The 16,644-nt window shown below is 55.7% G+C and overlaps 1 protein-coding gene across 1 annotated transcript in view; it reads right to left on the reverse strand.

The window, feature by feature from the left end:
* The window catches only part of kmt2e (lysine (K)-specific methyltransferase 2E), a 47,252-nt gene that overhangs the window by 10,201 nt on the left and 20,407 nt on the right, over positions 1-16,644 (reverse strand). The window contains 16 exon segments of the mRNA XM_088923751.1: positions 48-380; positions 470-643; positions 1,227-1,261; positions 1,264-1,297; positions 3,230-3,328; positions 6,493-6,805; positions 7,145-7,254; positions 7,362-7,479; positions 7,752-7,882; positions 8,921-9,127; positions 10,092-10,130; positions 10,736-10,914; positions 11,739-11,797; positions 12,981-13,061; positions 14,580-14,809; positions 14,972-15,083. Coding sequence (XP_088779877.1) covers positions 48-380; positions 470-643; positions 1,227-1,261; positions 1,264-1,297; positions 3,230-3,328; positions 6,493-6,805; positions 7,145-7,254; positions 7,362-7,479; positions 7,752-7,882; positions 8,921-9,127; positions 10,092-10,130; positions 10,736-10,914; positions 11,739-11,797; positions 12,981-13,061; positions 14,580-14,809; positions 14,972-15,083 — 2,254 coding nt within the window.

The raw sequence follows: 16,644 nt of genomic DNA on the forward strand, positions 1-16,644 counted from the left end.
TCACGTTAGTTTTGAGGAGATATTCCACTTGTGACGGCGAGGCGCACCTTTTTTGTTTTGGGGTACTTGTGTGCGGGCCGACAGGGGGTGACGGGGGAGCCGGCGTGGGGAGGGCTGGCCTCGGGAAGGTCTCGCGGCTGGGGCTCGGGCTCGGGGGCGGCGGCGGGCGGCTCGTTCTCCCGCGGCTCGCTGGGCGCCTCGCACACCTCGCCGGGCGACCCGGGCGGGGCGTCGGAGCAGGTGCTGACAGTGCGGTGCCGCCGGCGCTGCTGGCCGATGTGCGTGCGGCTCCGCGAGAAGCTCTTGCGGTGCTTGGTGCGGCCCACCTTGGCCGCGACGGGTTTCGGGGTGCCCTCCTCCTTCACGGGCTCTTGCTGGGCCTGAGGGAGAGGGGGGCGGGGCATGAAGATAGCTGTCGGGGGGCGGGCAGGCCCGGGTGCGAGGGCGTGCCGGCGGCGGGCAACCGTACCTGCAGCGGAGCGTCGGTCTCGGGGGTGGGGGGGGGCTCCTCCTTGACATCGTTCTTGCCCCCGCCCTCCGTCTTGGTGCTGATCCGCTCCAGCGCCTGCTCCCGGCGCTTCTCCCTCTTCTCCAGCCGCGCGAAGGCTTGCAGGATTGCCTCCATCTTCCGCTCCTCGCGGGTCTGTGGGGCAAGAGGGGGGGGGGGAACCGTTAGATCTGCTCGCCTGGCCCGCCCCGCACCGCCCCGCCCCAGACACAGTCGTCGGAGGAGCAGGGGTGGGGTGGCATGGGGGGCAAGGCTGCCACCCAGAAGCCCGCCACAGGACGGACAACAAACACTGCGGCTGATCAGGATCTGCAGGCAGGAATCAGCGGCAGAGAGAGAGAGAGAAAAGAGCAAGTGCTGTCTTATATTCTCACAGGCGAGGCTGAAACAGAAGAAACGCCCCTCTCTTCCCCATGACAGGATATAGGATTTTATGCATCTACGTGGGCGTGCCAAGTGGAGGGTGGGACACACGTCCTGTCCACCAGTCAGGTTAGAGGCTGGCGACCCCGCCTCCCCCAGACCGGGGTCAATCAAGGGTCACCCCTGCTCCCCCTGGCCCTGTGCCCGTCAGCCGGTATGGGCCAGCTCGTAGGCAGGGCTGGGGTGGGCGCGCATCTGTGGGACCCCTAAAGAGGGGGGGGGGGGGCGCAGCAGGAGGATATAGGACTCATGGAGGGTTCTCATTTGGGGGAGGGGGGGGCTAAGGGGACTTTACCTCCTTGTGCCTCAGTGCCATCCAGCTGGACCCCCCCCAGCTGGCAGATGGGACTTCTCCGCTGGGCTGGCCTGGATGGTTTCAAACAGAGACACCCAGTTTAGAAGACGGGAGACCCCCCCCCGAATCACAGATCCTCCACCCAGCGGGAGCTCGTGGAGGAGCGGGCGGGCAGACAGAGGCCTGCTCCGGTATGGCCCCCCGGAGAAGTGGGCCTGGCCGTTATCACGGGGGCAGCAGAAAACCCACAGCCTGCCTCTCCCCAGCTACTCCTGCGCCTGGCACAGTCACGGAGGAGATGGAGGGAGGGGAGGGGGTGGGCAAGAGCCTCAGCACCATCGCCACAGCCCGCCATTACCCGAACCGCTTACATAATCGGACCCTACAGGCAGGGGGAGAAAGTGTGGCTCAAATCCAACGCCCCATGGAATTCCACTAACCCCTTCCTCCGGATGCAGAGCTCTTTCCGAGACGCCACCCCAGACCACATCCCTTCGCCCTGGAGGATGGTGGGAACTTCCACGCTGGACATCAGGGAAGTGTCCGCGCGGCTCGTACCCTCTACAACAGGCCGCGTGACCGGATTGGGTCTCGGCATCCCTCCCCACGAACTGTGCGCCACTCTGAGAACACGTCGGGCAGCCTGACTGGAGGGGACGAAGCGACAGGCAGCCCCGCGGAGATGCACCACGCTCTCCTCCTCTGTGCGAGCACACGTCGCTCCTGTCTGTCTCACTCACGAGCCTGACGCAGGCAGCCGCATGTCAACTGCACTGCGGCCAGGAGCAGCGCCGATGGAAAGCACGCTTGGGGCTCGGTGCCCAGCGCAGTATTCCTTCACCCCCTGCCTCCGAACGCACTTCTCCACCCATCCAGCACCAGGATGCAACTGCACACCGGAAGCCCACCGCCAGAGGCAGCAGCCCGCGGATAAGAACGCACACCGGCCCCCTGTAATATGGGGCCGACCTCACAGCTGCAGTCGAGTCCACGTCCTCCAGAACACACTGTCTACCTGTCCGGTCCAAGCCCTCCCGTGGGCAAGACTTCAGGATCGCTGTCATTCCAAATCCGCGCAAGCACCATCCCGCCACAGCGCACTTTGTTATTCTCATTCTCTCCGAGACATCGCTGCCAACACATGGGAGGTCTAAGGATATGGATCCAGGCGAAAAGGAATAATGACAGGGCTGCACTGGCAGCCCACGTACAGCTTGAGAACCGCTGCTCTACACGGACTCCGGACTACATGACCCCTGACCTCAGTGCAGCATGGGAACAGACTCACTGCGACCCTTGAAGGAATCCAAAATCAACAAGCTACCAGCAATTAGAAAACAGAAAGGGGGCCCCTCGCTCCTTTATTCAATTTAAACAGCCTTGCACTACAGATCATTTCTAATCCTGCTGCTGTATCCGCGCCACAGTGGAGTGGTTGCCTCTCGCAACGCTCCTCAACACTTCCGGACATCTTCAGCTCCTAAACCTGTGCTGCACATCAATACTGACGGAAGTCCTTAACCCCAAGATGAATGCTAATCCCCATTCAACAGCCATGCTAGAGCCTTCAGTCTTTCCTAATCTTACCTGTGCTGTTCAATTAGAATCGAAAACCCTGCTGTCCAGCTCTGCTGCAGGATCCTGCGGCGCAGTGTCTTAATTACGTACAGGACGCGTCCAAAAGACTCAAACAAAATTGCTCTGAAACCGGGGCTGCGAGGTCCCCAGCTCTGCCAGAGGACGGCCCCTGCCAGAGGGACGGGGGACCTGCCGGGGTGAGAGCGAGAGGGGGGGGGGGCAGCGCGCGAGCACAGCGGGCGTGTGGCCCCTTGGGCCCCTGCTCCCGAAGCGAGGCCAGAGGCACAGAGGCAGCGACAGGAGCAGAAGCTGCACCGGCGGCAGCAGCAGAGCAGCGCGGGGTCTCGGCAGAGCCCCGGAGGTAGAAGCCCACACTGAAGCGCCCCGCTGCAGCCCATCACTGCGCACAGCAGCTGCCCACTTACCATCTTCCTCCTCCTCTCTGCAATCTGCTCCTCTGACTCCATCTCTACTTCATTGCTAATGGGGGTTTTCTCTTCTATATCCTCAATTAACTCAGGCTCCTGAAAGAGGGAGAGGGGCACTTTATCATGGCACTGCACATGTCCGGGTGCAGACTAAGGTGGGGTGGGGGGTGAAACTCAAGGTGCAAGGGAGAGAGCAGGGGGCAAGTTCGGGGGGAGGGGGGTGGGGGGGGGGACTGCAACTCCTTGCTGGCGATGTCCTCTCAAGCAGCGACTGGGAGGGTGGTATTTCCCAGCTCAAATACACAGGCTGGTCTGGGACTGGGAGAGGTGCAAGCTGGGGGGGTTCAGCGACACGCGGCCTGGTTATTGTGTGTGCACGCAAGAGAAACGGAGACGCACACCGAGTATTTATCAAAATCATCTTATTATCCATAACTTCCTGTTTCCTAATGCCTCCTCCTCACTACTCTCCACCAGCAGACAACACTCCCCAGGACCAGAGCAACCGGACTCCTGCACTGCTGCAGGCGTACTTTACCAAATGTCTATTATATTTCCATTCACTGGCTACATTATTCCCACACCATGGAAACTACTGCCCTCTCCACAAAACCAGACTGCCGACAATTGTAATGTGTCTGTTAACATCATAGTTTTGTATGTTGTCAAGAAGGGACATCTCAGATATGCATGGATAACACTATCACTCTGTCTCCATCCAGAAGGGACCTTTCCTCTTTCTTAGCTGGCATGAGCTAACATGCTCACTTACAGAGTACATGACTCCCCCTCCTTGCCCCTGGCCTCTCTCTCTCTCTCTCTCTCACACCCTGTGAACATGTAACCCCCAGTTCTGGCTCCCAACAGGTGGGAACCCCTCATCTCCCTCTTCACCTGCAACCCGGCCCCCACCTCCTGACCCAGCAGTCACCGGAGTTTCAGGAGGCTGCCTGCTGTGTGTGTCGCGTTCTCCTCACACACACAACACAGCGTTTGCGTTCGGCAGTGCTGGTGTGGCTGTCTCAGACAGCCTCTCATCACAGTCTCTGGGCTCCTCTGATGGCAGAGGATCCCCCCGAGTCCTGTTTCCCATTGAGACTCAACCTCTGCCATTGGAGGGGAGACCAGGACACCTTCATAGAAACTGTTAATAAGAATTCCTTATGCTTATACAGGATAGAGCTTTCCTGGACACTACACCCCAAACACTCTACAGGTGATGGGGATATCCCTCCACCACCACCAGTGTGCAGCCCCACCTGGATGATGCGATGGCAACCATAGTGCGCCAGTACACTCCCCACACACCAGCTCTCAGTGGGGAGGAGAGCAGAGTGATGAAGCCAGTTCAGAGATGGGGATTATTAGGAGGCCATGACTGGTAAAGACCAGTGGGAAAATTAGCCAGGACACAAGAGTAACAGTCCGTTTCTCAAAGAGAATAGCCCTGGGATTTTTAATGACCACGGAGAGTCAGAGCCTCAGTTTTTACATCTCATTTGAAGGACGGTGCCTTTTTACAGTACTGTGTTCCCAAACCTACTCTGGAGAATTAGGATCCAAACGGACTGCAGGGTGAGCGCCCCCAACTGGTCCCACTAACATCTCTTCCAGCAACAATTTTAGCTTTTGCAGGACGTCCCCCATCCAGACTCACACCTGCTGAGCTTCAGTGGGCAGGCCAGGTGTGAGCTGCAGGGTGAGACAGCTGCTGGCGAGCCGCTGTTAATGAGTGGATCCTGCCTTTCCCCAGTCACAAACCTCAAACGCCACAACCCAGACTGCTGGCAAGACCGATCAACAACACCCCCACCTTCTCCTATAACATTCTCGCTCGAGAGAGAACAGCAGGGAAATGCATGGATGGAGCAGAGTGACTCTGTGGTGTGCCAGCTGGTGCCCAACCGCTGCCCAGCACGGACAGCTGTCTGGCACTGCCATACAAGTGTTGGGATAATGTGCCACCTCCTCAGTGCTGACGGAGGCTTGCCAGGGCCGCAGGCCAGCCTCCTGTTTGTGCAGACTAACAAATAATCCCAAGACACTATAGTCCCCCGACTACCATTTGACGCCAACCCTGACGGACACCGTGCCTTGGTCAACGCCTGGCCTACAAAGAGGGAAATGCCACATCGGAGACTGTTCCAAGTTCTGCCGCTGGGGACGTGAGCAGGAAGTGAATGCTGGCTGCCAGTAATCTAAATCATCAAGTCATCACAGCTGACCGCCTGCCCTCTACACCTCCTCCGCACAGACACACAGGACAAGGACGGGGAATGGAGGGGGCCTCTGTGGTGGGCCTCAAGACAAGTCCATCGCTACCAAGTGCTTACCAGAATGCCTGGGTTACACATAACACAAGAGGACAACGAGAGAGCTGCACACGGGCATCTATCTGCCAGAGCATCACAAACACAGCAGAACTCACACAAAGCATCAATGAATGACTCCACTGAAGACGGAAAGCACAAGTCTGTTGTTTTCCCAATGACTGTGGGTGCGCAAAATCACGAATAAAAGTGACAGAAACAGAAAGAGTAACTGAGAAGAGTCATTTTCACGCCGTGCTGGCTCGGAGAAGAGCGCAGATTCCAGCAACACGTTACTGCGGGGCATCAGGGCCCCTCTGAGCTGTTAAGCACTTTAACTGTCCCGGGCACAGCAACCCCTGTCCTGTACAACTCCCCCCGTCCATCATCACAAGCCGTCCCTGTAAGGGATGTGGGACGGGGCAGGTAAGTGTCCCAGCAGAAACAATACTACACCTCCGTGACTCAACGCCAGGATGCGAAGTTTATACATCTACAAATATCCCAAAACCCAAATCACAGGCTAACGCGCTGTCCAACCAAATGGCGCACAGAGATCGTGCATGAAATGAGAATCCGAACTGTGCTTTGCAAAATACAAATAAAAACAGCCGGGTGACCTGGGATGAGTGTGTGTTAGAAGGTGCAGGAGATGGGGGGGGAGGGGAGACATGCCGCTGGGAGAGGCAGGAATTGGGAACTGAGCAAGCAAGAGAGGGGAGAGGACGACAGACGAAGATTACATCGGCGACTGGGGGGGGGTATTTTATGTATCCAGGATTTCGCAGCTCTTTGTCACTTAATGTGCATTCCCTGGCAAAGCCTCCTGCACACCGGCTGTTTCTGGAGCGAGTGGAAGAAGGACAGTCGGAGACAGACGCAGACCGGTGTGACAGCGATGGGCGAGGTGGACAGCTGCGGCGAGAGGACAGGGTTGACGGGGGGCCGTACCTGGTTGTTGGAAATGGACAGGCGGAGGGGGGACAGCTTTCTCTGCTTGGCGTCGGCGTGGCCCTTGCTCTTGGTGCCTTCGCAGTCCAGCGCCATGTTCTGGTTCTGGGCCCCCTCCCTCTCTCGCTCCCGCTCCTTCTCCCGCTCCCTCTCCCTCTCCCTCTCGTGCTCGCGGGGCGGCTCCTTGTCCTTCCGCCCCCGCCGCCGCCGCGTCTCGTAGCCGGCGCCCAGGTTCTCCGTGGGCTCGGCGTTGTGCTTCTGAACCGGACAATCGGCGTTCCCCTTCACGCACGCGCAGTCTACCTTGTACTTGCTGACGGAGGGGGGAGAGAGAAGAGGAGAAAGCGTACCCGCGTGAGAGCGCACCCCAGACCATCCGTCCCATCATGCACCTGGCCTGCTCCGGCCGCACGCTGCAGCTCACAGCCCAGTTGCTCCAACGTCATCATTCTGCATCATATCACATCACTTTCAAAAACCGCTTAGCCATACCGGGCCAAGGCAGCCCTGGACACTCCAGGACAGGAAGCCACACACACCAGGGGCAATTTTAGAGAAAGCCAAATGAGCCTAGCAGCATGTCAAGGGACTGTGGGAGGAAACACTGGTGTTTTGGCCACAGGACACGTCCCGCCCCCTCGCCCCCACTCACCAGCTGCCGTAGTCGTAGTCGAAACCAATGGTGATCTCGCTGCCCTTGGGGATCGCTCGCACCGAGTAGATGTACAGGTGCAGGGTGCCGTCCTCAATCACGTGCCGCACCTGCGCACATGGGGACGGACAGGTGAGTCGGCTGGAGCGGGGCGATGAGGCGCCGGCCCTCGGCCGAGACCCCCCGGGGCGCGGGGCGTTCCGGAAAGAGTACGCACCTCTGCGTTGGGGGTGCAGGAGCGGCGGATGAAGCGGGCCTCGTTGCCGAAGCTGCGGGCGTCCACGCACATCTCCAGGCCGTGGAACTTGGAGTAGAACAACACGAAGGGGTACGGCCTGAAGAGGAGAGGGAGAACACAGACGCCGCCGTCAGTGCAAAGAGAAGACCGCGTGAAGACCCGATTCTGCCTGGAGGCGTCTAAGGCTGAATTTCGGAGAGACCCAGAAGGTGAAGCAGTCAAAGCCTGGGGTTGATGCTCACAGGCCGGCAGACTGATGGGTAGAAACGTCAAATGTAAGCTTACGCAGAACTGCGATCAAACGCTCAGGTGCACGGTGAAAAAACGCACACAAGCCATGCCGGACTGCGCGCCGAGACACTGACTCACCTCTTGAAGAAGTAGCCGTTGGCCTCGAACTGCTGGCGTAGCATGAACTTGCCCCGGTACTCGATGATGAGGGAGTCGGGGGGCAGGTCTCTCACTGCCTTCAGGATCTTCTTATTCTTCTGCACCTGACTCTGCAGGGAAGGGAGGGAGAGGGATCAGGTCTCCCGTGCCAACAGAGTTTTGCAACTCTCCAAGGGAACTGCAACGCTATTTTTACACTTCGGATTAATGTGATAATGATAATGTTTCTTTATTAGCCCTATGCAATTTCTTGCATTAGGAATTTGTCTTTTCACATACCCCAGCTTTTCTCCATGAGACACAGACAAGGAGAGAAGCTTGGGGTCAGAGCGCAGGGTCAGCCATTGTACGGCGCCCCTGGAGCAGTTGGGGTTAAGGGCCTTGCTCAGGGGCCCAACAGAGTAGGATTCCTCTGCCGGCTGCGGGATTTGAACCGGCAACCTTCCAGCCACAGGCACAGACCCTTAGCCACAGAGCCACCGCTCCGCCCGATTATTAAGAATCGGTAGTGATGTGTGCTTTTCAAACCATTATGAAACGACCAAGTACACAGTAGCACTTAAAACCTCCCATTTACATCACAAAAGGCACACAGTTTCAATGCATATGCAGCACCATATTGCCTTCATTGTGATTCAGAGCAAGGCAGCAAAACTTCCAGTGACAGCAAAGCTGCCCTATTACATTGTAAACAAGCTATAGACCAAGCAAATTTTGCTACTATATTAACAGTAAATACTTTCATGAAACCGTCACATAGGGCGACATGTTTTTTAGACTTCTTAATTATTGCAAAAAAGGAGCAACCTGCCAACCAACTTAAATACACTCATAATAATTAACGTTGCTAGGAGGCCACGTTTCTCATTTGCTGACAGAGACTAGCGAGCAGGAAGGGCTGCTCTCGTGTCACTATTTGCCTAAACTCTCGCTCTCGCCCACAGCGAGACCAGCGGTTTCTCGTCTGCCCACGACAACCTAGCCGCCGTACACTACTTTCACAAACTTCCTCATTTTACAACTTCATTCGAAAAGTGTTAAATTTTACGATGCGGGCCATTAATCCATTTTGTTATCCAAGATTTAATAAGTGGGACTGCAGCTCCCCTTTCAGTCTGGGGGGGTTTCGCCACGTCAGCGTCTCTGACCTCCACGGGCGGCTTGAAGGGCGCGGGGTGGGTGTTGAAGGGGTGCGTGTGGGGCTTGCCCGCCCCGACCTCCCTCAGCCTCAGCACGCTCTGCACGTCCTCGCTGTACTGGTTGCTGCTGGCCTCCTCGTAGCGCTCCATCCACACCTTGATCTTACTCTCCCACAGCGAGGGCGTGTCTGTGGGGTCCACCTCGGGGGCCGTGCCCTGAGGGCGGGGGCAGGCACAGGCGGCGCAGGAGGCGACAGGCAGAAGAAGGGCAGACAGGGACAGGGAGAGAATGGGGGCAGGGGAAGAGGAGGGGGTTGGAAACCAGACAGAGAGAAAGGGACAGGTGAGCATGGGCTTCTCCCTATGGGTGCCATCCCCTCACAAAGGGACCCACCCGCTGTACTTATTATACAGACTCAAAGTTACTATCTCTCCCCTTTCTGCCTCACATCCTCACTTATAAAGCCCAGCCACAACAAAGAGTGCAGTACACTAATATGAATGTGCTACGCGGGAGTGAACTTATCCACAATCTAAAGTCTATTTTAGATACTATAGTTTTTTTCTGAAACGCACAATTTCTTATTTTGAGTGGGCAGCTGTGACACCATGCGTAGGCAGCAAAGAACAAGAAAAGGTTTATTCCACGCTGAAAGGAAAGAGGCAATGCTTCTGAAGAAGGCTCCACCGCCAAAACGTTGTGTCCCTTTCCTTTCTGCACGGAATAAACCTTTTCCTGTTCCTTAATTTCATATTTTACATTATAGAAGGAAAAAACATGGCTAGCATCGAAAGCTTTCCATAGAACACCTATCTACATTGCAAGGAGTTTAGAACCCGGCACTTAAAGAGAGCTAGACTAACGTCACCCCAAGATGCCCTCGAGGTTACACCTTGTGTAACAAAATCACACTTGTGAAGAGGAGGCTTAAAGACCTAATTAAATGCAGCAGGAAGGAGTATTAAAGCATTAAAGTATTTGCACATTTAGAAATAAATTAGAACACAGCGATATTCTGCATCTGTCTAAGAGAGCTTCTTAAATCTGTTTCAAGCGGCGCCCAACAGCAGCCCAGCATCGGGAACCAATTTTACTGCAGAGCCAAAAGCTTCCCGACTCTCCCCCAGCAGGACAGAGGTCTGTGGTGTGAACCGTGTGAGAGAGCGAGACTGCCCCTACCTTCACTCTGGAGGACTTCCTGGACCCCTCACGGAATGCCTGAGTGAGCAGGGGGGGGGGAAGAGAGTGTGTGAGTAACGGGACGAGAAACCCAGGGCCCACATCCCATCCGACCCTGTTCTCATCCGCTAGCCCGGGGGCCTTGTACAAGGAAGGGGCTGTGTTCCCAGCCCATGGCACAAGCCAGACTGGATTCCTGCTGCCCGCTTCGCGTGAGGACACTGGCTCTGCACATGGTCCAAAGTGCCTGCGGCGGAGCAGGACTGCCTCTTCTCACCACTACCTGCCATGTCTGTCTTGTTCTGACGGCATCACTGTACAGCACTGCTGCTGCTAAGTGAGGTGCTACCAGCACAGACTAATAGGCACTTTGCTCTGGCTCAGAAACGGTCCGTTCAAGTCCAGTCCGTGGCTTATCTCAGCCCCGACAATCCTTTATCAACACATGAGCAAAGGTAAATGCACATTTCCTCCAAGCCCTGCCGGACAGGAAGGAGCTCAAATCAGAGAGGCGTGGCAGTGGAACTGACCAAAGGGAGAGTCTTAACTTAGTGACAGGCGGACAAAGGGACGGAGGTGCCCACGGCCAGGCCAGGCCGGACTGGCAGGACGGGGGCAGCGGGGCGGCGGCACCGCGTGCTGACCTTCTTGGTGCGCGTGGTTCCCGTGCCCGGCTCCTTGTCGCCGCTCCTCTTGCGCTTCTTGTCGCCGGCCTTGCCGATGCGCGCGGCGGTCAGCGTGATGCTGGTGGGCGTGTGCTGGAAGGCCGTGTACAGCTCCATCGGCACCTCGTCGCCGCTCTCCGTCGCACTGGTGTCCCCGTCTGAAGCAGACGCCACACGGTTAGTGCACCGGCGGACCTCTCTCGTGGCTAGCGGCACTCCCACTTCCGAATAACGAGACGCACCCGCACCAGCATGATACAGATACGACATGAGTTTTTTTCTTTCTACAGTTCAGCATGGAATGAAAGGGGAACGACAGTCCCAATTTCTTAGACTGCTAACTAGAGAAATTTTACAAATGTCGTAATAATTGTAACCTTTGTGAAAGTGAAAGTCCCCATGTTGTTGCAAACTTGCATTTGAGCTCCCACGAATTGTGACGTGAAGCGGCCCTTCCTGCTCACTAGTCACTGTAATGGGTGTAATGGGATGTAGGAGCGAATAAATACAGGTTGTGCAGCAGATATTTCACTGTAAAAATGTTCCAACATGATCTGCATGCAGAGTTAAGAAGTAGTATTTGTCTGCAAAACCACTGTCTCAAAGTCTAGAGCAATAATTCTACTGGATTAAGAGAGATGTATTAACAAGCCAGCTTGTTTACAATGTAACAAGGCTGCAACAAGCCACCAGGAGTTTTGTTGCCTCCTTCTGAATTGCAGAACATGGCGCTGCACAGACCTGGAAATTTTGTCTATTTTGTGATGCAAATTAGAGCTTTTACAAGTTGTGTACATTTCACTTTTATTGTGGTTTGAAATGCGCTCATCCTTACCAATTCTTTCTAACCCTGAAATAGCGCTGCAGTTCCCCTTTAACTCCGATGCGCTCATCGGCATGCTGAGGCGGCTGCCCACTCGTACCTGCGCAACACACACGCCTACAGCACACACACACCTGCAGGTAAGGAGGCTGCACTCACCCGACATGTTCTCCCTCTTCCGAGTCTGAAGGACGATGGCCCTGTCCCGGTCTAAACTCCTGCAAGACAACACACTCCGCATCAAAAACACACAATGATGCAGCACAACCAGCAGCACTCAGCGCCGGAGAGAAGACCCACGCCAGCAGAGACATGAGCTCCATCTCACGGGCGACACTGCCGTACTGCACGCCAGCTGAGACACGAGCTCCATCTCACGGGCGACACTGCCGTACCGCACGCCAGCAGAGGCACGAGCTCCATCTCGTGGGCGACACCGCCGTAGTGCACGCCAGCAGAGACACGCTCCATCTCATGGGCGACACCGCCGTAGTGCACGCCAGCAGAGAAACGCTCCATCTCATGGGCGACACCGCCGTAGTGCTCCATCTCACAGGCGACACCACCGTAGTAGTGCACACCAGCAGAGACACGAACTCCATCTCACGGGCGACACCGCCATACTGCACGCCAGCAGAGACACGAGCTCCATCTCATGGGACACACCGCCGTACTGCACGCCAGCAGAGACACGAGCTCCATCTCACATCTCACAGGCGACACCACCGTAGTGCACACCAGCAGAGACACGCTCCATCGCATGGGTGACACCGGCGTAGTGCACACCAGCAGAGACACGCTCCATCTCATGGGCGACACCGGCGTAGTGCACGCCAGCAGAAACACGAACTCCATCTCACGGGCGACACCGCCATACTGCACGCCAGCAGAGACACGAGCTCCATCTCACGGGCCACACCGCCGTACTGCACGCCAGCAGACATAAGATAAGATCACTTTATTAGCCATATACAATGTCTTGCTTTAGAAATTTGTCTTTTCACATACCCCAGCTTGCTCTCCAAGAGACACACAGACAGGAGCTTGGGGTCAGAGCACAGGGTCAGCCATTGTACAGCGCCCCTGGTGCCGCTGGGGTTAAGGGCCTTTCTCAGGAGCCCAACGCAGTAGGGTTCCTCTGCCGGCCGCGGGATTTGAACCGGCAACCTTCCAGCCACAAGCGCAGATCCTTAGCCACAGAGCCACCGCTCCACCCCTGGAGACATGGAGAGCATGACACGCCCCCCATCTCACAGGCGACACTGCCCTACTGCCGACACGCCAGCAGACACGCTGTACCGCATCGGAGCACTAGCGTGCTGGCGGTTGTGCCCGGTGCTGCAGCTGTGCCGCCCTTGCAAGGTGAACAGACCGGTGGGGCACTGGGACGAGCGTACTGACCTGGGCTGACAACGCTCACAAAGGTAGGTTTCGGGAATGTGCTGCCTGTCGATCCCCATACAGTCGATGTGCTGCCACACGCTGTCAGGGAAGAGACAGAGAAGGGGGGAGGGGGAGAAGTCATGATCAAACAGATGTTCCCAGATGCACCAGTCCTGTGGCAAAACGGTACCCGTGCTTGGCACCAGGCAGTCATTCGGTGGCTCTGCACTAATGAGGCCTGTTGCACTTCTGAGTTTGAAAGGCTGGTATAAAGCGGCTCGCTATTCCTACAGTGAACCTAAAAGGGTTAAAGGAAACTAAAATTTAGACAATGCCTTTATCTGGAAAAAAAAGATGCCAGATCTGTCTACAGCCTACCCAGGAGGACACTCAGACAAACCTCAAAACCTGAAGGTTTAAAACAGGACAAAACGTGTTCTTTGCCCCTACTCCAGAATGGGACTTCGGAAAAGTTATCAGGAGTTTATTTGGGACGGGACAAAATACTACAGGGTTTTGCAAGGAAGAAAATTTCACAATTTAGGTCACAATTCCTTACTTCCCACAGAGTTTCTCTGTGGTGAGCAAAGGCCACAGACGCACTCTGCTCTGTGGCTTTCTTCCTTGAATTTCCCCGGAGTTGCAAATTATATTTAAATGAAAAATTGCAAAAATAAGAGTGAACAGTGAAACACAAACCGGAGGTCACAAGAGGAAAGTATGAGGAAGTTCACAGAAAATAGAGAACAGAAGGTACTTCTACACACAAAAGGGTTGCAAGAGCATGCAGCCATGTTGCTGAAGCCGATACCCTGGTTTCTTTAAGAAACAGCTGATTGAGATCCTCAGATCACTTCACTACTACGAAACTGACTTTTCTCAAGCTCTTTGATGTTCTTTTACAGTTGATATTTTCCTTTGTAATATTTCATATTAAGAAAAAGACTTAAGAGTAGAACTGCAGTCTACTTTTCTCAGACTGGTTATTTCTCAGACTGGTTAGCGAGAGCTTTCACGATTTCCCACATGATGCGGCCCTTCCTGCTCACTAATCCCCGTAATGACTGATGTAATGTGATGTATGAGCAAATAAGTACAGATTGTGCAGCAGATATTTCACTGCAGAATTCTTCCAACGTGATCTGCATGCAGAGTTAACGAGCAAGTTCCGTTTAACGGCCAAACCATCTCCAAGTCGGGAGCAATATTTCTATTGGATCAAAAGAGATGGATTCACAAGCCTGCTAAATAACAATATAACTGGGCCCCTTCACCTCACCTGATGTTTTGTTGCCTCGTTATGAGTAGCAGAACATGGCGCTGCACAGACCGGGGAATTTAATCAATTCTGCGATGTAAATCGGAGGTTTTACAATTTACATTTTTCTTTTAATGTGGTTTAAAATGCTGAGTCTTTCAATCCCCAAAATGTAAAAATAGCAGTGCAGTTCCGCCCTTTAACAGAAGAAAGCACCTGACGCAAGTCATAGGCCGGAAGGCCTCCTGGGCAGGACCACTAGCCCTCCGGTTGCAAGAGGGCTCCCGGAACGGCGACTGGACGACGAGGCGTCTCCGGGAGGCCGTACCGCCACCGCTCCCCGCTCCGCGCGGCCATACCTGCACTTGTCGCAGCAGATCATGTAGCCGTCGTCATGGGTGAAGCCGCAGATGCAGCGCGTGATGTCCGTGCCGTAGCTGCTGTCCTCCGAAGTGCTGAGCGTGGTGTGGCTGGACGCCTCGTCCAGGGGGGCGGGGACCAGCAGTCCCGCCTCGCTCTTACTGATCAGCGCCGCCGGCGGGGGTGAGGCCGGTGGCGTGGGGGGGGGCCGCGCACCATAGTTGTGATCCTGGAGGGGGGGGGGGGTTGGGTAAAAGAAACGAAGAGAGAGATGGAGGAGGAGGGGGGAATGGAGTGGAGGAGGAAGGAGGAGAAAGGGCAAGCTTGTCAGTATCGTCCGAACGGTACGCTGCCGTGAAGATGAGCCCCCTCCCCAGACCCCGGGACGTACCGCGTAGGGCAGGCCGATGTAGCTGTGCGAGTGGTGCGAGCTGCTGTAGATCTGGTGAGGGTAACTGTTGGACTTCTCCACTACCACGGGGCTAGCCTCTACTGATTCAGGTCTGCTGGACGGAGAGAGGGGCGGATCGGCACAGAGTCAGTACGAGCGTGGAGGGGGGGACAAGGGATTCAAGGAGAGAAAGAGAGACAGCAGCAACGGCATCCCGAACGTGACTCTTTCACTGGATTGGCAGGGCGAGTTGAACAAGTCCTGCCAGAGATAAACTACATTACAGATGAAACACATACAAGTGTTACAGAGTCTCTTATCAATTCCAGGCAGAAATATTTCATGACTTGCCGTCAGTATTAAGTAATAAATGCTGGAGCGAAGAAAACATCAAGACAACTTTCGGGACCATTAAGGACTGCAGATCAGGACACAAAATGCAGAACAATAACTGAACAGATAAGAGGGGATGATCTGAGCTAGCGGTGTAATCTAACAGATCTTATAGAGAACAACATTTTTAGAACTTTTCATCCAAAGCACTGGTAATGCAAGTTAAACACTGTGGAGATGATAAATACGAAGATCAGGATCAAGCTCAGGCTGGAAACCCCTCCTCCTCGTGTGTGTGTGCGGTGAGCTGTCAGACGCTCTGTGCTCTGCCCAGCGGGTTCTGGCGCGCCGCACAGCGCAGGGGTAATGGGTGAGAGAGGGGCCACACTGGGCTGCCACCTGCTCCCCCAGCATTACTAAACACAGCACGTTCACACCTGGCAGGCAGGCCCACTGCACACTGACCGAGAGAGAGGGGAGGGGGGTGGGAGACGAGGAACCGAGGGAGCGAGGGCCAGAGAGAGAAAGGCAGACCGCACTAGTGAGGAGTGGCAGACAGGTGGGACAACAAAGGCAGGGGGCACAGAGGGAGAGGGAGAAGGAGGCAGCACAGTGGGGGAAGCAGCCGAGGAGAACGGGGGGCACTGGGAAAGCGCGGAGAAACCAGGAGCGTTGGAAAGACGCCGCGGGGGCATAAAAAAAGGGGGGAAAACGGCACAGAGAGAGCGACCTGGGCAGACTTCGCTGCCACCTCCCAGCACCACTGCAGGACACTCTGAAGGACACAAAGCAGGCTCCGAGAACCACAGCTACAGAGGCCCAGCGCACCCGCGTCAATCTGGGGACAGATCCCTGGAATCCCCCCCAAACGCAGATTTATACCTCAAGCTGAGCTCGGAGCAGAGGACCCTGCCTGCGGTGCACACCTCTTGCGCCTGGAGCACTGAGGACGCGCCGCACAAGCAGAATACACTGGGACCCCCTGGCAGCGCAACTGCAGCCCTCCTCGTGCTCCAGGGGAGGTGCCAGCGAGAGGCTGCCCGAGGAGCAGAGGGAGGAAAGGCAGCTGTACCCTGTGGCAGGCTGAGGGGCTCTCTGAGAGGCGAGGGCAGCGCACCGCGCCCTCACTACAGCCCTGCAGGCACTCTGGCTCCCAGGGAACACACCGCCCAAACTGCTTACATGCAAACAAAGCCCAAAGATCACCAAACCGCACTAGTTCCTGGACCACACTAATAAAAGAGAATAGTTTATAATTCAATGCAACATCGGCCTCTCAGACAAGGAGCTACACCGTGGCCATCCAGTTCATGAAAGAGCAAGTTTTTTTCCATCTGCGC

The sequence above is a fragment of the Atractosteus spatula genome, chromosome 8 (assembly GCF_055471065.1).
Source record: "Atractosteus spatula isolate fAtrSpa1 chromosome 8, fAtrSpa1.hap1, whole genome shotgun sequence".
Classification (NCBI taxonomy): Eukaryota; Metazoa; Chordata; class Actinopteri; order Semionotiformes; family Lepisosteidae; genus Atractosteus; species Atractosteus spatula.